This window comes from Capricornis sumatraensis, chromosome 23 (genome assembly GCF_032405125.1).
Source record: "Capricornis sumatraensis isolate serow.1 chromosome 23, serow.2, whole genome shotgun sequence".
Lineage (NCBI taxonomy): Eukaryota > Metazoa > Chordata > Mammalia > Artiodactyla > Bovidae > Capricornis > Capricornis sumatraensis.
Window position 1 is genome coordinate 27,924,369 of NC_091091.1, and position 21,215 is coordinate 27,945,583.

A 21,215-nucleotide genomic window follows, 5' to 3' on the forward strand; every position below is an offset into this window, starting at 1 on the left:
CTTGCCTGAGGCTTGAAGAGATTAAATAACCATCTCAGCTATCTTTTCTATAAGCATAAAGAATCCATAAAGAAAGGAAGGGTAGCATTATTTCCAATGGCCATAGGGACTACTGGGTAGCAGAAAGTATCAAAGCAGTGACAAAAGCAGGCCTGGGAAGTAGAGGGAAGAGGAACCCAAGTCAGTCTTGCTCTGCTCTAGTCTACAAGGCCTATGTCAGGGGCTTACCCATCAGTCTGATGTTTGCCCTTATAAACCAGAAGCTGGGCTTTCCTGGTAGTTCAGCTGGTGGAGAATCTGCCTACAATGCAGGAGACCCCGGTTTGACTCCTGGGTCAGAAAGTTCCCCTGGAGAAGGGATAGGCTAACCCATTCCAGTATTCTTGGGCTTTCCCAGTGGCAGAGACAGTAAAGAACCAACCTGCAATGTGGGACATCTAGGTTTGATCCCTGGGTTGGGAAGATCCCCTGGAGGAGGGCATGGCAACCCACTCCAGTATCCTTGCCTGGAGAATCCCCATGGACAGAGGAACCTGATGGGCTACAGTCCATGGGGTCACAAAGAATCGGACATGGCTAAGCAACTAAGCTCACACACATTATAAACCAGAATGGTACCAAACCTTGACATTTGCCCTGCTACAGTGAGTCTTTGGAATAAGAGAAGTAGCCCTGATTTTCATTTTGAATTTGTCTTTAAGAGTTATATCTGGAGAAGGTGAGAAACACAGGTGAATGAAAGGCTCTGAGTCCAGATAATAGTTGACTTCACTGCCCCCAACTCCCTGATCCTGCATGCTTCCTGGTGATTGGAGAAGTCATGAATCATGAGCTTAGACTGACCAGTGAGTAAGTAAGCAGGGTTTTTGTTTAAGAAGAGTCTTCTAGTTTTGCAGGTACTGTAAAAGTGACCTAAACAAAAATAGTGGTGGGTAAAGGCAGAGTACACATATTCATGTGTCATCTCAGCCTCAGAGCATCAGCCTCTGACCTCTGTAGAGCTGCCAAGAAGGGGAACTCAGAGGCCAGGCCTCTATCAAGAGTGCAGCAGTAAGTACTTGGTGTCAGCAAAACTCTGCTTGCCAAGGCTACTGCAGACCAGCGCCCACTGCACCCTGGTACAAGTATAGTTTCCATGTGAAAACATCAGTTTTCTCAGTTCTGAAGACACAGGTCTTTGTGATTGTTTTCTGCGACCTCCAAAGAGGAAACATCCCATGCAGTGTGGAAGAAAGAAGGTTTAAATGCTCACACATCTTTGAGTTAGAAGCAATAGATTCCCACCCAGGAGAAAGGCAACAACAGGCTGAGGAAGGGTGATCCAAGAAGCTAGATATATAGTCAATATAAGTCAGAAAACTGATATTTCAATAAATACTAATCAAAGTCTAAGAGTTTTTCAGACAAAAAAATTTCTTGCCTTACCAAAGAGAACGTATTCATCAACCAGTAGGTATTACTAATCTGAGTCCCCAGTTATTTCAAAGGGTATCTGTTTGGCATACTGTAATGAGTATACATTTCCCAATTAATTTGGTTTGGAGTCAGGAAAGGGGGAAAGACTTTTGTGAAGTCATCTCATTTCTTTCAAACTCAAAGAGTTAAATCTAAATTCACATTGGCTTGGCTCAGTGTTCTTATTTGAAAGAAGCAATGAAGCAGGACATTCAATGATAAATTCTTTTCAAAAAGCTCTTTTAAGTCTTGGTCTCCAGAAATGCTGGCAGAAATAAATATACATTTTTTAAGAGAGAAAAAGAAAAAGTCCTGTGCCTTTCATGAATTGATTGCATCTCCTGCTTCTGCAAGCTAAGAAGTCATAATCCTCTGCAATCACAGATTGTTTGAAGCCAATAAACCAAAGGTGATGACCTTGCTAATACATCCCAGCAGGAGAAAGAAATAAAGCCGTGCTGAGGAATAACTCTTCAGCACACCATTTCCCATTGGAAAGAGGAGAACAGAGCTGAAAATGCCCCAGCTTGATTTATGGATGAACAGTAGCTCAGAAACTTCACCTGAAATAAGAAAACAGGTTTCCTAAAACTCTTCAGTAATGCTGTTTCATCCCGTGTGCCCTATGACACACAGGATGAAGACCCCACCCCTAAGTGCCAGCTTCATTGACACACAAGGCTCCCCTAGCTTTGGTCAGAGACCATACTGCTCTCTGATGGGGGCCCCTATTTCTCCTATGTGAAGTTTATTCTCTGGTGACAGCGCAGTGTGCAGGGCTCAGAATTAGGAATTCAAATGGGCTCAACATTACATTTGTTGTTAAACAACCCCCCAATGGTACCCAAAGGAAAAGAAACTAGGAGATACTGAAAGAAAGTGAAAGTGAAAATTGCTCACCCTTCTTGACTCCATGTCTGACCTTTTTGACTCCATGGACTAGTCCATGGAATTCTCCAGGCCAGAATACTGGAGTTGGTAGCCTTTCCCTTCTCTAACGGATTTTCCCAACCCAGGGATTGAACTCAGGTCTCCCGCATTGAGGGCAGATTCTTTACCAGCTGAGCCACAAGGGAAGTCCAAGAATACTGGAGTGGGTAGCCTGCCCTTTCTCCAAGAGATCTTCCTGACCCAGGAATTAAACTGGGGTCTCCTGCATTGCAGGTGGATTCTTTACCAACTGAGCTATCAGGGAAATCCCTAGGAGGTACTGACAGGGATAAATTCATCTCCCCTTTACAATAATATCAGCTTCCAACATACACCAAAGCATAATTACAGACAAGCTGTATGGCAGTGTCAACCTACATGGCAGAATCAAATTAATATTTGCCACCTCCTTCATGTACAATGGCAATGAATGAGAGCAAGACCTGACATTTGATTAAACTACTTCTGTTACCCTTTGATTACTTGTGATATACAGTAAGCTGCAAGCTTTGCATCAATTAATTATGTCCACAGATGACACAGTTCACTTGTTTTTTAAGTCTTCTCTCCTCAGTCATGGTATCCACTCCCATCACTTCATGGCAAATAGATAGGGAAACAATGGAAACTGTGACAGACTTTATTTTGGGGGGCTCCAAAATCATTGTAGATGGTGACTGCAGCCATGAAATTAAAAGACACTTGCTCCTTGAAAGAAAAACTATGACCAATCGAGACAGCATATTAAAAAGCAGAGACATTACTTTGCCAATAAAGGTCCATCTAGTCAAAGCTATGGTTTTTCCAGTGGTCATGTATGGATATGAGAGTTGGGCTATAAAGAAAGCTGAGTGCTGAAGAATTGATGCTTTTGAACTGTGGTGTTGGAGAAGACTCTTGAGAGTCCCTTGGACTGCAGGGAGATTCAACCAGTCAATCCTAAAGGAAACCAGTCCTGAATATTCATTAGAAGGACTGATGTTGAAGTTGAAACTCCAATACTTCGGCCACCTGATGAGAAGAACTGACTCATTTGAAAAGACTCTGATTCTGGGAAAGATTGAAAGTGTGAGGAGAAGGGAGTGACAGAGGATGAGATGGTTGGATGGCATCACCAACTCGATGGACATGAGTTTGAGAAAGCTCTGGGAGCTGGTAATGGACAAGGAAGCCTGACATGCTACAATCTCTGGGGTCACAAAGAGTCGGACACGACTGAGCGACTGAACTGAACTAACTGAACTCCCCAATCTATTGTCCTGGTGCTCTTTTTACTGAACAACTACAATGGGCCAAGAACTATAGCTGGTGCTATGGATACAAAGGTTAATAACGTAATAGGCAAGCTTCAAGATGGTCCCTGTAAGGGGAATAAATATACAGAAAGTACTAATGACTCAAAGTAATACATCAAAAAAGGAAATTATGTACAGAAAATATGTACCAGAAAGAGTACATGAGCAGTGATTTATTCTGTGTGGAAGGTGCTGGTCAAGAAAGGGGTCACACAAGAGATGGTCCCTCTGGGGTTCAAAGCCAGGCTCTGGAGCCAGACTGCTTGAATTCAGATCTCTTCTCTACTGCCTAGTATTCTTGTGACTCTAAGCCATATCCTCATCTATAAAATGTGTATAATGATATAACCAAACTCGGAGGGTATCGAGAGGATTCACTTATGGTTAATACATATAAAGTTCTTAGAGGAGTGTCTTTGTTGTTGTTGTTTAGTCACTAGGTCGTGTCAGACTCCTTGCGACTCCATGGACTGTGGCCTGCCAGGCTCCTCTGTACATGGGATTTCCCAGGCAAGAAGACTGGAGTGGGTCGCCATTTCCTTTCCCAGGGGATCTTTTGACCCATGTCTCCTGTATCTTCTGCACTGGCAGGCAGGTTCTTTACCAGCTGAGTCTAACACACAGTAAATCATCTGTATAAATGGCTATCATTATTATTTACTAGACAACTAGCCTTAAGGGAAAAGGCATTTCAGATGAAGAAGGAAAGACCACAGAAGTACAAGATCTAAGATTTTCATTGGTTTTAGATTATTCACTTTATTTACTGTGTAATTAGTAAGTGATGCACATTTTTTAAATATGTGTCACTATAATTGTACTAGATAAATACTATTGCATCCCCTTTGATGATGAGGAAATGAAGCAGAGATTAGAAAACTTCCCCATCATCTCAGAGCTAGTAAGTGGACAGAGCCTGGATTTATGTCTGGACAGCCAATGCTTGAGCCCAAAGCGCTGACTTGTTTACGGACAGCCTTCCAAGGGCACATGTTGTTTGGCAGAACCTACACGTAGTTCACCATGTCTGGAACACATAATGAGCTTCCTTTATTGAGAATGCTACTAAATGGAGTTATCAAAGTCAAGGACTATAAATACCTAACAGGATAAAGATAGGAGAAGCCAAGGTCAACTGAGAGTCCAGAAAATTAAATTCTGAAAAGCAGACTTTAATATCAAAGAAGCACATTTTTGGCATGGGCTCCAGAGCAAATTGTGATAAGAAGAAAAGAGTAACCAGAAAGGAAATCAACATCACTTCAATGTGATATCTAGGCTGGCACTATTTTCTTAAAGGCATCACGGTGGCTACCAGATGTGGTCCACAAGTCTTAGCCTTGGAGTCAGCAGCTTCACAGAGAAAAATCTAATATAACTCAACCAGAGAAGGCTGCCCAGTGTTTCCCCACAGTGTGAGTTTTCACTCAGAATGTTGGAGGCCTGATAAACAGATCTAGCTGTTTCATATACACGTGGAGAAATAGCAGCTCCTTCTCCTACAGATCTGGGTGGATTTCTTAACAGTATCTTTTAGAAAATTTTTCTGATTAACGCCACCTTCTCTTACCAGGTCCTTTTCCTAGAGTCCCCTGGAAGCTAGATACAGTCTAAGTTTAATATTATAAAAAGTCTAGATATTATTTCTTCAGTGTTCTTTACGCTTTTAAACATGCTTGGATTGGGAGGGGGAGGTCCTACTGTTTACTCTTTGTCCTCCCCCAACCCCCAGCTTCACTTTCATCTCTGTTTGGCACAGACCCCCTTATCTACCACTCACTGCCCCCAGCCATCTTGCTGTCCTGTCCTCTAACACCGCTCCAGAAAAATACAACCAACTGCCTTCTTGAGGATGTCCCCTGCTCACTGGAGTGAAAACAGCCACGCTGACCCCCAGGCTGTGGCCTCAGCTGGGCTCTCAGCATCACCCAGCGCTACCCCTGCTTTCCCTGAGTAGGCCTTCCTCATGGCTCCGTAGCAGCTGCTCCAAACCACCTGGCTTCCTTCTTGCTGAAGGAGAAGCAGTGCTCCCCCTCTGGCCCGCTCCTCATCCACCCTGATCCACCATAGCTGGATTACCGGCCCCCCCACCATAGAAGCTCCAATCCTTATACTCTCTGCCGTTCAATCCCCGACCAGTTTTACTGCCTCCTAAGTTCTACATTTTTAATCTCTTTCCACGGATTCAACCCCCATAAAACAGGGTTGTCCTCACTTAAGGAAAGGAAGATACTCCTTTAGTCTATGACCTCTTTCATATTTTTACATGTCTTCCTTTATGTCCCTTCAAAACTTCTTCCTTGAAAGAGTTGCCTCCATATCCTTTTCTCCTTCACTAAGAGAAAGTGCTCAGGAGGTGTCAACAGAGCAGATGTATGTAGTAAATAACCTCGCCACCCACTGGACTATCCAAGACTAAGGCAAGAAAATCGTGTCTCTTCCTCTCACCTTCTCCCTTATCCAACGCCCTGTTCATTTTCACTTTAAAAGATTTATTGAAATCACCACTGCTACCCACTTCCATACCCCATATCCCTTCCTTTGTGGCCTAAAATAAATCACTCCCTTCTCAGCTCTTCTGATACCACTGACTGCTGTTCCCATGATCACCAGTTTTGTTCTTTCCCAAGTGAAATTCTCAGCATAACACCATGAGTCATTTATTTTCCTAAAATTCACATTTCATCAAGTTTCCTCCTTGCCCCAAACCAAAAAATGATACTGCAATGGGAATAAATATCAGAATAATTAGCACAGAAAAATATGAATTACCCCACCTCTATTTTTCCAAAATCATCTCCAAATATCCTCTCCGTACAGAGTATATCCCAATATTACACACACAGAGTATATTCCAATCTTGTACAGTTTCCTCAATATGCCAGACTATCATCACTTAAAGATGCTTAGAATAACAGTATATTCTCAGTCAATAAACAGCCCCGTTTACTAGTGTGATTCTTACTTGTTCCTCAAGATTCAAATCAGATATCCTTTCCCTTCTTCAACTCAGGTCATATTACAATACCTCTATTATGACATTTGATGCACTAATTTCTCATTTATTTATCTCTCTCCCACTGTGAATTCCTTAAGAGCAACAATCAAATCTTATATGTATATGGATTCACACAATTTACCATGATTCTAGGCATGTATTTACTTACACATTCAATTAATTGAGAAATCTCACTTGAATGTCTGTCTATGTGCCACGCACTTTCCTGGGCATTTGAAATACAATGGAAAGTAAGACACACAATATTTCTGCCTTAAGGGAGCTTATATTCTACTGGTGGCATCGGCCAATAAACAAGTGATAACTAGAATCATTAGACATCAGCACATGCAGTAAATGACAGGAACAAAAAGCTATGGTAAAAAGAAAAAGAGTCTCCTTTTAATAGGTGGGCATCAATAACTTTTTAAAAATAAGATGGTGTTCAGGCTGAGACCTAAAAAATGAGCACAAGCTAGTCATGTTGACTGAATAATGAGATTGTATGCTGGTGAAAGGTAAGAATTTAATTGTATCTTGGGTATCTTTTGACCTTCCTTGTACCCAGGGCAGAGCTCTAGACCCAAAGAACATCCACTGCCCCTGTTTACTTACTTATTAATGATAAGCTCAAGTTTTGACTTCAAAGGACGGACCAAAGCATCAAGTGAGGTTTTGAGAGGCTATGAGGGTATGGAAGCATTGGGTTCCTTTTGGAATTGGATGGTGGTGACAGAGGATGAGATGGCTGGATGGCATCACCGACTCGATGGACGTGAGTCTGAGTGAACTCTGGGAGATGGTGACGCACAGGGAGGCCTGGCGTGCTGCGATTCATGGGGTCACAAAGAGTCGGACACGACTGAACTGAACTGACCTCAATCTCAAGGGACAACATACATGTTAAGATTCCATCATGTACTGTTCAATGGCAAGGTAGGAAAACCAAAACTGACATCCTTTAACCACTTTCTGAGTTTATAACCAGGCTTGATATTGGGATGCCAGTTGTTCTGCACTTGCTTTACTCTTTCCTAAGGTCATACTGATAAAATTACTACACCCTCAGGGCAATGACAGCTTTTGTGTGTATTTCATCTATTACTTACTAAAAGGAGAAGTGGAGAACTCAGCACAGCCAATCACCGAGGCAAATGAGAAGTAAACACATGCAATCTGAGGCCAGACCCTCACAGAGATCTCAGGAAAGCCAACAGCATCTCTGTGCAGAACTCAGCCAGATCTCTACAGAAATAGGAGGTATGCAGGAAGATTTTGACAGAATCTCCAATGTGCATGCCTAGTGTTCGATGGATATTAGTGGATTCCTTGACTTGAATCTGGAGTTTTCACACTTGGCACTGCCTGTGTTCTGACTCTTTGAGTGCAATCCAATGATATTTCACAAGGTCAAGTAGCACATTATTGAAAACAGTATTTCCTATATGGAAGGCTTGAGTTTAAAAATTTAGGATTAAATAAGTACACAATACCGACCTGACTTTCCGAGAAGACCCTGAACCAATACTCAACATACTATTTCTAAGCAAAAAAATAAAAATAAAAATAACTTAATACATGCCAAGTTACATTTTAGGTGCCAAGTGAACAAAAATAAGTAAGAGACGGTCACAGTCTTTGAGTTTCCAGGCTGGTGTGGAAATAGATGAACAGGGACACTAACACGTGCATAACTTTGGCGCTGCATTTGTCACACTTCTATGATCACCCACTGAGTGTCTGCCCTTTACTAGTTATGAATTTCTGTAGGGAACAAGCATCTGTGACCCCTAGTATCTACCTAGCACAGTGCCTGACATAAAAAAGGGGGCTAGTAGATGGTTATTAAAACAAACCAAATAAATATACACCTGATAACCATTATAAGCCCAAGTATATAATACATTCAGGATTACTGAGGAAGAAGCAATTACCTTTGCTTAGAAAGAGAGGAGAGATGGAGACAGGGATTCAAGAGTGTCACAGACCAATATACATATGAAAAGATACTCAGTATCACTGGTAGTCACAGAAAACCCCTTTAAACACTGCAATCAAGACACCATTTTCACTAAACAGACAGCAAAATTTTAAGTATAAAAAATAGCCAGTGCTGGTGATATTATAGGGAAATGTACAGTCTGTTGTTGCCTGCGGGTATATGAATTATCCCAACCATCTTGGAAAGGAATCTCAGGTATCTGTTAGCATTATAAATGCATTAGGTTTTAATACGGCAATATCGCCTTTAGGACTCTAGAGTAATTTACATACACAAAATTACCAGAATGTAAGAACATGTTTACAAACATGCTGATTGAAGCACTATATGTAATAAATAGGGCTTCCCTGATGGCTCCGAAGGTAAAGAATCTGCTTGCAATGCAGGAGACCTGGATTCGATCCCTGGGTAGGGAAGATCCCCCGGAGAGGGGATTGGCTGCTCACTCCAATATTCTTGCCTGGAGAATGCCATGAACAGAGGAGCCTGGTGGGCTACAGTCCATGGGGTCACAAAGAGTTGGACACAATTGAGGGGCTAACACATACTTATGGAATAGTAATATTGTAGAAATTAGAATAAAAATCAAATAAAAAGGCCATAGAGAAGAAGCATAGCATGGAGTTAAGAGAGCACACTCAGGATCCAGCTCACACTTACCATTTGCATGACCACTGGGCCCATTACTTAATTTTTCTAAGTCTCAGTTCTCCCATCTGTAAACCTGGGATACTAGTAATTCTCGCTTTATAGGGGTGTTATGAAGATAAAAAAGCACTGAGAACACTTCCTGGCTCAAAAGAAGCACTACATAAGTTAATTAAGCATGCAGTAGTTAAATTCAGTATACAACATCTGTACTAATTGATGCTTATAAACTTGACCCATTTTTCTTAATGTATTCATCTGGACGGACACTCATGACTCACTGTTAAGTGAAAATAATAGGTTGTCAGAGTCCTGTAAATAGTTACTCCTATTTGCTCAAACAAACAAAAAAAGTGGTCCTGATATGTGTATATATCTCTTGGTATTTTTGAGTCTGGTCACAATGATGTGGACAGAATCACCCAAAATGGTTAGCATCACTGACCTCAGGGAAGCTCAATCTGTGTGGGAAGGAAAAGACAAACAATTCTTTTGCCTCTAACTGTGTGGTTCATTATAATAAGCATACATTCCTTTTGATTTCTTTAAAAAATAAGATTAAAAAATGAATTTGTAAGCCCAGTAACTACAAGTAGCTCTCTACGACACAAATATGTGGGTGGGAATAGGAGTTATTAAGTCAAAGGAGTCCAGACTTCAAGGCACCTCCTGATCTGGCTGGGGAGCCTGCCTCTTTCCTGGGGGCCATTAGGTAGGCACAGAAGGCAATGGCACCCCACTCCAGTACTCTTGCCTGGAAAATCCCATGGACAGAGGAGCCTGGTAGGCTGCAGTCCATGGGGTCGCTAAGAGTCGGACACAACTGAGCAACTTCACTTTCACTTTTCACTTTCATGCATTGGAGAAGGAAATGGCAACCCACTCCAGTGTTCTTGCCTGGAGAATCCCAGGGACTGGGGAGCCTGGTGGGCTGCCGTCTATGGGGTTGCACAGAGTCAGACACGACTGCAGAGACTTCACAGCACAGCAAACATGTGCAGCAAGGGATGATTAACATCACTGGATTTGTGTGACATGAAGAGCCCTCTTACACAGAAATCTCACACTCTAGCTTTATTCTTTTTTTTCTTTTTCAGGATGTATAGGGCATGTGTGTGCGGGTGTGTGTGTGGGTGTGGGTGTGGGTGTGTGTGCGTGCGTGCGCACGCCCGCACCCTCTGTTGCATCCAACTCTTTGTGACCCCATGGACTGTAGCCCACCAGGCTCCTTGTCCATGGAGTCCTGAAGTAGGTTGCCATTGGCAGCACTTACATTGGCCAGGGGCTTCCCAGGTAGCACAGTGGTAAAGAAACCACCTGCCAATGCAGGAACCTCAAGAGACACAGGTTCAATCCCTAGGTTGGGAAGATCTCCTAGAGAAGGAAATGGCAATCCACTTCAGTATTCTTGCCTGGAATATCCCATGGACAGAGGAGCCTGGTGGGCTACAGTCCATGAAGTCACAAACAGTCAGATTTGACTGAGCACACCCACATATCCTTGTTCTAAATCTTTGTATCTGTAACTGACTGAAAGCTGAATTATGTGGCAAAACATCCTTCCAAGCTGAGACTAACAGCCTATTCATGTCACTCTCTGCTTTTCCCCTGGAGGAGGAGTGGGAAGGAAGAGACTTCCAGCTAGTGGGAATTATCCACAGGGTTGGCCAAAAGTCAGCATCTTCAGGTCAGCTTCTGCCAGCCTGAACCCCTGGAGCTCTCCAGGAAGTACTAGCTGCAGCCAACCCCACACAGAAGCTGCCTCAAAGCCTTCTGCAGCATTCTGTCCACACAGATGTGATGGGGACGCTTCTCTTGACAGTCGCTGTAACACCCAAAGCGAAACAAAGTGACTCAGGTGACAAGGAAACAGGGCTGGCTCCCAGTGCTGAACCAAACGGCCTAACCCGTTTCCCCACTTTAACCTTCATTCCACAAAAGCAGGAATGGCTGCTTGCGTAGTCCATAAGGGTGGAAATCTTTTCATAAGCTTATGTTTCATGTGGATCGGAAAATAGGACAGCAGTGAATTTGAGAATCAGTCAGGGCAGGCAAGCTCTACAACAGACCCTTGGTAAGCTGTGCATCCCTTTAAGAGAGTACACCTTCAGTCCCTTCACAACTGCCCGAGGCTTTCTCACCAGCTAAGCCTCTCAGCAGAGTGCTGATTACCCTGGCCAGGGAAAAAGAAAGATTAATACATTTCTTCTCAGAGATACTGTATCTAGATTTTGACATTTTATTTAGCTCAACCTTTAAGCTTATCTTGCTTCAATATGGTAAAACCACCAGCTCTACGGAGTCTCACAGCCTAATCCTCCGGAAAGGGAAGAAGATCCTGAGGTGTAATTAATTGTTCTGGGGCAGATTATCCCCTTTGCCTCTCAGTTTGACTCCTGGAGTGAAGGACCACACAAAACAAAACAAAATCAACAACCTGCTCCAGGATTAAGGTGTAATCAATGACAAGACCAACTGGGAGCCAAAGCTCATTAATTTGGAATAGCGGCATCTCGCTCATCAGCCTAGGTTTGTTGATTCAGCAAGGTTGAAAACCCTAGAACACCAGTGCAAGGTCAGCTGCTTTTCGGCCTCTTTCCTACCCTAACACCCTGGAGGCATTTGCCACTTGCCCCTTTTGGACTACCCAGCTGGTAAAAGTTATAAAGAATACAGGCTTAATCAGAAAGTCCATGTATCTGTTTGCTGGACAAGAAACCAGTTCCCTGTTGCCCAGTATTTTTCTGGAATAGGGGAAATGCTACTCAAAATGTTATAATGCTTTGAAAACTCTGATTTTAAGATGCAGATAGATAATAACCATATATGTATATATGATTAAAATGTTGTTTGTTTAGGTACAGCAAAATCCACCCGAAGGCAGACAGGACTCTAGGTGATCAACAAGCAGTGAAATGAATGAAGTTTATTAACTAATGTGCCTGTAAGTGTGTGGGCTATTATTTACACATTGTGTGACCTTGGCATACTGTAAAAATGAACTGGGAGGATGCGATAATGCATGTCAAGCACTGAGCTTAGTGCCTGATACAACCTGAGTGCTTGATCAAAGTTAACTTTTATTATTGTTGTCATCATTTTCATTAGCAAAGTATCACTGCCGTTATCATGAAACCAGAATGGTGTTGGGTTTAAGGACGTAAAGTCTAGGTGAAAAGAGAAAACACAAGCATGAGCAAAGTAAAGAAGCAACACTTATCTCATATCTTTATGCTAACACTTAATATTTGTTTGACAGTTTGTCTATTTACATTAGATTAAACACATTCTGGGATCTGGCAGTTCCGGGTGCTGTGTAAGGACCTTATTCAATATAATTACATAAGGCAGGTTACAGACAAGTACAGTTCTCTCTCATTTTAACTGTCCATAGAGCTTAGCCTCTCTAAACAACGAAGTCCTAGAAGGCAAAGCCTGTATCTGTGGATCTGTGTATTCACCCACCCTCCCTTTCCCAGACAAGAACAATACAAGGCCCAGAGGAGTTAATCAATTCATCTGTGTTGAATAAATGAGTGAGAAACAGAGTCGTATGTCTATGACCATGCAGTAGAGATAAAATTGTAATACTTACTAGCCTTTTCAAAACCAGATACTTATTGAGCATTATCTATGTGCTATGTCTTGAATCCAGTGCTGTGAGAGCCATGAAAATTTCTAAAATATGGTCTGTGCCCCTAGCAAACCCCAACTGTAGGCATAGGCAGGTTTTCTGAGAAGAAAGTGCAAGCTTGTGCAGGGGAAAATGAGTCATGTCAATGTATGGCAAAACCAATACAGTATTGTAAAGCAAAATAAAGTAAAAATAAAAATTAAAAAAAGAAAATGAGTCAGCACTGAGCACTCTAGTCCCCTTCGGTAGGACTGAATTAGAAGACATAGGGCCATGAGGACCTCATTTCCTGGTCCCCATCCTTGACCCATCCAGGTGTCCCTGTCCTATGCTAATGACCAGAAAAGGGTCCCTAAAGACCGAATATGGGCACCATGAGCCACTCAAAAAATGCAGCCCTGAAATGCAACTGGGAAGTTTTCTAAATAATTTTTCTTTCTCCTTTCCTCTTTTCTAAATTATATTTTAACTCAGGTATATGGTCTCCTATAAGGTATTAAAATGAGCAGTTGCAATAGAATAGAACACCCACAGTAATAATTTGCCACATATGACATGTAGAACATAACAAAACATGCAGAACATGATAAGACATGTAAAACATGGCATATGAGGTAAAGGATTACTTTGGGTATGTTAGAAAAGCAAATATATATATGGGTATATACACATACATATTATAGGTACATATATGCATATATATGGGGCTTCCCTGGTGGCTCAGCTGGTAAAGAATCCGCCTGCAATGCGGGAGACCTGGGTTCAAAGCTACCCACTCCAGTATTTTGGCCTGGAGAATTCCATGGACTGTACAGTCCATAGAGTTGCAAACAGGCAGAGATGACTGAGCTACTTTCACACATATGCATATATATATGTATGTATGTATATACATATATACATGTGTGTATGTATATATATACATATATATACATGCATATATATAGGTTTCCTAGGAGGCTCAGATGGTAAAGAATCTGCCTGCAATGCAGGAGACCCGAGTTCAATTCCTGGGTTGAAACAATCCCCTGGAGGAGGGCATGGCAACCCACTCCAGTATTCCTGCCAGGAGAATTCCATGGACAAAGGAGCCTGCAAAGAGTCAGACACAGCTGTGCGACTAACATTTTACTTTTTCATGCATGTGTGTATATGTGTATGTTTTTATGAATGTGTGTGTGTGTGTACACATATGTGTATATTCTCCAGTGAAATTGGTTCTAAGATGGAAAAGTGAGCAGGTCACTCTTACCACATTTTCCCAAACTAAAGCCATGGAGTGTGCTCTCTCAGAAGGGAGTTCTGATACCACTGGAATGAGATGTCTTTTTTATTTCACTAACCTGATTCCTTAAGATCAGAAAAGAATAGTCCTCCTAGACTGGGGCATCAGTAATAGTACCCCAACAGAGAGAGAGATGCATGCTGGACGTGTGCTTCTGCAGTCCAGGACAAGCTGTTTCTCAAATCCCTCCAGAGTGCCCTTCCTAGGCCTATTCAGAGTGAGAGTTATGGCTGCTCTGCCTCTATCCCATGGAGACAGAACTGCGCATCTTTTAATTTTCTAATACACCAACAACACTTTAGATGGCAGATGCACCACAGAGTAAAAGCTGGCTTTTATTTTCATTTATGCACATACATTAGAGAAATTGATCAAAGAAGCATAAGCTTACTGAGAGACGCTGACAAACAGGTACTGAATTTAAACAATACAGCAGGAGTCAGGCCCTCAATGTATTAAAGAACTGTACTTTTAGAGGCTCCTACCAAACCTCCTACACTTGAATTCGGTTACATAAATTTCCTTGGGACAGAAACTCTGCATAATTGACCTCTTCATTGGGAAAAGAGCTCACTAATTGAAATGCCTGACAACAAATAAAATAACAGAATCTAGCCTTTTCTTTAGTATAGAAGGGCTCTCCCAGAGCACAGGACAATTTATTTGGAGCTTCTTATACATAGTGTCAAGTCTAATAAAAAATAGACATCAAGTAAAAATGAAATTTAATGAATAACCTTCTTGCAAGGTCTGGTACATTCTTTTGGGGTGTCTATTCAATCCATGAGCCTCCTCTTGTATGACCACCACATTACCCAACAGAGGCAGGCCCTGCAACCAAACTGCTACCATGAAAATCAGCTTTCCCTCCCCAGCCACTGTCAAGTGTACTGGGAGCAGGGGGAACAGCTGAAAAATAGGGTGACTGGAGTCTTTCTCCCTAGACCTCAGCATAGAGACTCAGAGCGAACAGCCAGTCTCTCCTGGTCTTGCAAACTGAGTCAATGGAACCTCCCACTGATCTTATGTGGTCACTACTAACTTTGGTCTGTCCACAGACCACTTCTGCCTTTGTGTTTGTGCATGTGCATGAAAGAGTACATGTGTCTATGTGTGAATATCATCTCTGAAGTCTGTCTGCATCCTCTCAGGCTCAGGGATCATCATGTGATCCAGGCCTGGCCAATCAGAGAAGGCTCTCTCCTAGACTTCAGGGACTAGTTTGGGTTTGAGCACATGACCCAGGCTACTGGAGAAGAGCCAAAGAAGAATGAGATAAATCAAACAGATTTTTTTTTAAGAAAGAAAACAAGAGAATGTATAGTTTTCAAGAATAAAGGAGGACAAAATTACTGTCCGGGTATCTGAGGACTTGCTTTTGTGCCAAATCTAATGTGTTAGTCTACGCTCTTAAAGAATTTGCTCATCCATTTGAAAAATCACTCACTATACACTCTCTCTATATATGGCTCAGTAGTGTGAAGCCCAGAAATAAATGCTTGCACGTGTGTGTGCACACCTCTGTGCTGCAGAACCACAGAAAAGCAGCTGTGAAAGTGATGCCCTGGGAGCCTGCCTGAGTTCTTCAGACCTTGAGTTATACTGATCCCCTCTGCAAAGACATCCTTATTCTTTCATTTCCACTCCAATAAGCTCACGATTGGTGAGAACTATGGGAACCAACATCCATAAAGACAACCTAATGAACACTTTAGCAAAAAGACTTCTGACCAAAAGAAGAGGTCTATAGAAAGAAAGGATCTGGCCCTTCTGGGAAAACAACAACAAAAACCCTCCACATGGTTAAGGAAAACAAAGAGCAGACAGAGAAGAAAGGGAACTTAAAACCAGAAACTTTCTCACTAGGAAACGGGTGAGGAGGGAGCAGCCTGGCCGAGGGCATCATGTTTAAATAACACAGTAACTATTAGCTCAATTTCCTTACCTCCAAAGCGAGCTCTCGGTGATGCTCCCCAGGTTATAGTCATACAGCTTTGTCAAAATGAGAATCACCTGAAGGCAAAAGAAGAACTCGCGGTTAGTTTCAAACAATTACAATTTCATAGAACTGAAATGGCCCAAGGGAGGGCTTAGAATTCCTTTAACGGGTGCTTAACATAATTGAATGAATTGTTGCAGCATCCACTTACACTGATTGGGGAAGGGTTTGCCAGTGCCTGGGCTTCCCCTGTGGCTCAGCTGGTAAAGAATCCGCCTGCAATGCAGGAGACTTTGGTTCGATCCCTGGGTTGGGGAGATCCCCTGGAGATGGGAAAGGCTACCCACTCCAGTATTGGGGCCTAGAGAATTCCACGGACTGTATAGCCCATGGGGTTGCAAAGAGTCAGACACGACTGAGCAAATTTCACTTCACTTGCCAGTGCCTTCCCTTAAACAGCTAAAACTGGACCCTGGGTCCTAGAGCTTACAGAATTTAGGCAGCTCTTTATAAGAAACAAAATACAAAGTCATGAGTTCCAATCTGCACATCCTGGGAAAGGGCCTGTGCAATTAATTAACACTGAAACTTGCTTCATTTGCTTTTTGGCAAATCTTCATATAATTTTAACTTGTTGCTTTTCTTCATCCTCACTCAGAGGAACCCAAACAATTTAGCTCATTCTTTAAGCATTTACTAGGAGCCCAGAATTTTGCCTGACACCAGAAAAGAACATAAATACAGATAAGGCCTGGTGGTCTGGGACCCACCAGAACTCATGCCCATCATGGCAGCATCAGAAAGCAGCTGGCTTTGTTGCCTGCAGCCCTGACCTAGCTCCGCCTGGTTAAGTGAAGCATAGGAGTGCCACGACACTGGGGAAGATTCAACAGAGCAGCGTGTTTCTAACCATGGATGGTCTCAGCCCTTATTTGCTCTCCTTACATAATGAGAAGAGCCTAATAGCTCTGCCTTGTTTTCTGTTGAGGTTCGTATCTCTCTCTTGATAGTCATAACCTAGAACATTCGGCCCAGTCCTGTTGTTTCCAACTCAGCATAAAAATGTTGACATTGATTTTTTGGATTTCCTCTGAAGGCCAAGGGATCAGTTGAAGCCACAGTGAGCACAGAACGATCTAACCTTGAATTCCAAGCCAGCAAGCTGCCAAGGAGCTTCTGAATCCCTCATGGGTCTACTCTGCTAGCATAAGGCTGCTTTACTGAAGACACAGTCACCAGCGAGTGGATTCTGATCACTTCTTTCACAGCAAGCGAACGGGAACTCCATGCCTTAGGTTTGTTCCAACTTCAAGGGGATGAAGGACCATGGTCACCCCAAAACAGGCACAAATCTGAGGACCTGAGCTCTAAGGCCACCTCGCTCTTTAACCACTGCACAGACTTCCTTCAAGGATCTGTTCAAAACTGACTTTCTTAGCAAAATGTGAGCATGTGCGAGGCGCTGGGTGCCCTACGGGCATGTCAGATGGCAGGCCTGCGGTGGGGGCATATGCTTAACAGATCCGTGTGCCAATTAAGTTGCTCTAAGTGCTAAATTTCAATCACCGCCATCCCAGGAACGCTGATCAGTGACAGCGGGGTGGCTGTTTGTTTGAAGACACAGAGATGTCGTTGCTCTACTTCGGTATGATTTTGCCGAACAGGCCTATAAATCCCCCGCCAAGAAAATGGGGGTGTGGGCATAAAGCGTTTCTCCGTAGTTGCTCTCTTGATACAAGATGGCAGTAAACTAAATAATGAAGTTCAGCCGGCCACAAACTGCATTTCCCATCCATCTGATGAGGGAAGCCACTGGAGCCCCAGAGAAGGAACCTTTTTAACCCAGCATGTAACAGTGTGGAGCCGCTCACACATGCACGCAGAAGTTGTTTAAGCAATTCACAGGCAGGCGGGCAGGGAGGTAAAAATCCACCCCCTGATTTTTCTTGCTGGGCTAGTAAAATGAAAATGCCAGTGATACACTCAGGCAGCTTGTCAATACTGCCCCAGTGAGGCGTTCTTTACGGCATTTCAAAGCATATCTGCTTGAATCAATCTAATCTTTTGTTTTCAGAATGAAAGCAAGAAAGAAGGGAAAACTGCTAACCTTTAGTTATGCTTCAATCGATTATTTGAACTCTCTTTTCCCCTGTTTTTCCCCTTTTCTATCTGTATGCATTATTCACCACCTTACTCCTGAATGGTGATATGCCATTATATAAGGTTGATTTGTTATTGTTTGTTTTTCTGTTCTGGTTAATTACCAATACTGTTTTATAGAATTAGCATCTGTTAAAGGGCCACAGCCAAAACTACCACCATTAGATGAGTAAAAGAGGTTAACACAATTGTCCATCTATTCTAGTTTTATTGTCTATCATTTCTGTGTATTTTTCAAACAAAACAAAAAAATGCTGGAACCTATTAATCAAGTAAAACATACGTACTTAAAAATACATATAAATGGTCATTTACTTTTATTCATTTGGTAAATACTTTTAATGTACAGGTTTAATTCCAAGTTCACGTGTATAGCATTTAAGTATAAATTCCAGTCAATGTGATCAAGGCTGATTTGATAAATATTGGGTTTGACCAAAAAGTTTGTTTGGGAAAAACCCAAAATCATGTCCATTGAGTTGGCAATGCCATACCACCATCTCATCCTCTGTCATCCCCTTCTCCTCTTGCCTTCAATCTTTCCCAGCAGCAGGGTCTTTTCCAATGAGTCAGCTATTCACATCAGGTGATCAAAGTATTGGAGTTTCAGCTTCAACATCAGTCCTTCCAATGAACACCCAGGACTGATCTCCTTTAGGATAGACTGGTTGGGTCTCCTTGCAGTCCAAGGGACTCTCAAGAGTCTTCTCCAACACCACAGTTCAAAGCATCAATTCTTTTGTGCTCAGCTTTCTTTATAGTCCAACTCTCACATCCATACATCACTACAGGAAAAACCATAGCTTTGACTAGCTGGACCTTTGTTGACAAAGTAATGTCTCTGCTTTTTAATATGCTGTCTAGGTTAATCATAACTTTCCTTCCAAGGAGTAAGCGTCTTTTAATTTCATGGCTGTAATCACTAACTGCAGTGATTGTGGAGCCCCCCAAAATAAAATCAGCCACTGTTTCCACTGTTTCCCCATCTATTTGCCAGGAAGTGACGGGGCCATATGTCATTATCTTCATTTTCTGAATGTTGAGCTTTAAGCCAACTTTTTCACTCTCCTCTTTCACTTTCATGAAGGGGCTCTTTAGTTCTTCTTCACTTTGTGCCATAAGGGTGGTGTCATCTGCATATCTGAGGTTATTGAGATGTCTCCCGGCAATCTTGATTCCAGCTTGTGCTTCTTCCAGGCCAGCGTTTCTCATGATGTACTCTGCATAGAAGTTAAATAAGCAGGGTGACCATATACAGCCTTGACGTACTCCTGTTCCTATTTGGAACCAGTCTGTTGCTCCATGTCCAGTTCTAACTGTTGCTTCCTGACCTGCATACAGGTTTCTCAAGAAGCAAGTCTGGTGATCTGGTATTCCCATCTCTTTCAGAATTTTCCACAGTTTATTGTGATCCACACAGTCAAAGGCTTTGGCATAGTCAGTAAAGCATAAATAGATGCTTTTCTGGAACTCTCTTGTGTGGCCTCTCCTAATTATTTTGCTTATAGGTGGCCACCCAGTTGGTAGCAGCAGTGGACTAAGAAGCTTTCCTGAAGGAGTTTAGTAAGCTTTCTATTCTTCTTAAACTATGAATTTAGGGTAGCTCTTAGGCTTCCCAGGTGGTGCTAGTGGTAAAGAACCTGCCTGCCAATGCAGGAGACCCAGGTTCGATCCCTGGGTCAGGAATATGCCCTGGAGAAGGGCATGGCAACCCACCTCAGTATTTTTACTTGGAGAATCCCATGAACAGAGGAGTCTGGTGGGCTATAGTCCATGGCATCACAAGAGTCACACATGACTGAAGTGACAGCATTTTGTATGCTGTGAGAACCAGTGGACACTTAGGGAGATCTGAGTCCCACCAGGACACCTGGCCTGGCCACTGACCTCCACCTCATCCCTCTCTCATCTCAGGGAAATCTTAGAATTTCTAAGTAGGTCATGTCTCCTCATTTTTCAGTTATGAATTCTTTTTAATCTTTTGTTTTTTTTCCTTGCTCTGTGTCCAACTGTGGAGGTGGAATCTAATCATAAAGGAAACAAAACTGTGCCCTGGGCTTCTTGATAGTGAGCCCCTTGAATACAGGATCCTAAAGTCTTTTCATTCCTGAGGGTCTATAGTTCCAAATCCTGAATAATGAAGAGGAGTCCTAGTCTATAAATCAAGACATTTTCTGTGTAATGTTCTCAGCCATTAGTGACTCAGGGTTCTGCCTTTGCAAAGCACAAGGAGACCCCATAAGGACTCGGTCTTGTCAGAGCTTATAACCCTGCTCCCCTGAAGGAGGCTTCATTCACTTCTGAATGAGCACTGGCAAAACCACACGGGTGATGTTAGCAGGCTGGTTCAGGGGCTGAAGCATTCTCCTAAACTGGCCTTCCTTAATGTAGGCCCTGGTGTCCCCTCATCACCCAGGTGCACACGACCCTTTTTTGCTCCCTGCACCACCCTGCCAGAGACATTAGGTTGGATGTTTTTAAAGATGTGTATGGAAGCGAATATGGGGAGAGGATAATCAGGGTCCCAAAGAGATGTGGAACAATTTTTCACAGGGATAGCACAGTTGGACAAAATGTAAGAGGGATATTCAACAGCCAGAAAGTTGTTTTGTTTTTGGTTGTTTTCCTTGTACTCCAATTTTAGGGAAAAGAAGAAAACTCACAACAGTGGTTTTCCTAAAACATGCATGCTCTGGAGTGTGTGTTTGGCTCAGAAAGCCTTGATTCAACTTTCCAACTTAAACAGAGGTTCTCATTCTTTTAAGGAGCCATGAATTCTTTAAAAATCTGATCTAATAAAATCTATGAGCATTAAACAATGAATATACCATTAACGATTCCCCTGATCTCCTGAATCCTACGGGGATCA

At 42.6% G+C, this 21,215-nt stretch overlaps 1 protein-coding gene across 4 annotated transcripts in view; it reads right to left on the reverse strand.

Annotated features, from left to right (window-relative positions):
- Positions 1-21,215, reverse strand: part of SORCS1 (sortilin related VPS10 domain containing receptor 1) — a 576,311-nt gene that overhangs the window by 348,365 nt on the left and 206,731 nt on the right. For all 4 annotated transcript variants that reach the window (XM_068961506.1, XM_068961507.1, XM_068961509.1 and 1 more), the window contains exon 2: positions 16,193-16,260. In XM_068961506.1, the coding sequence (XP_068817607.1) occupies positions 16,193-16,260 (68 nt within the window). The remainder of the gene's footprint in view (positions 1-16,192; positions 16,261-21,215) is intronic.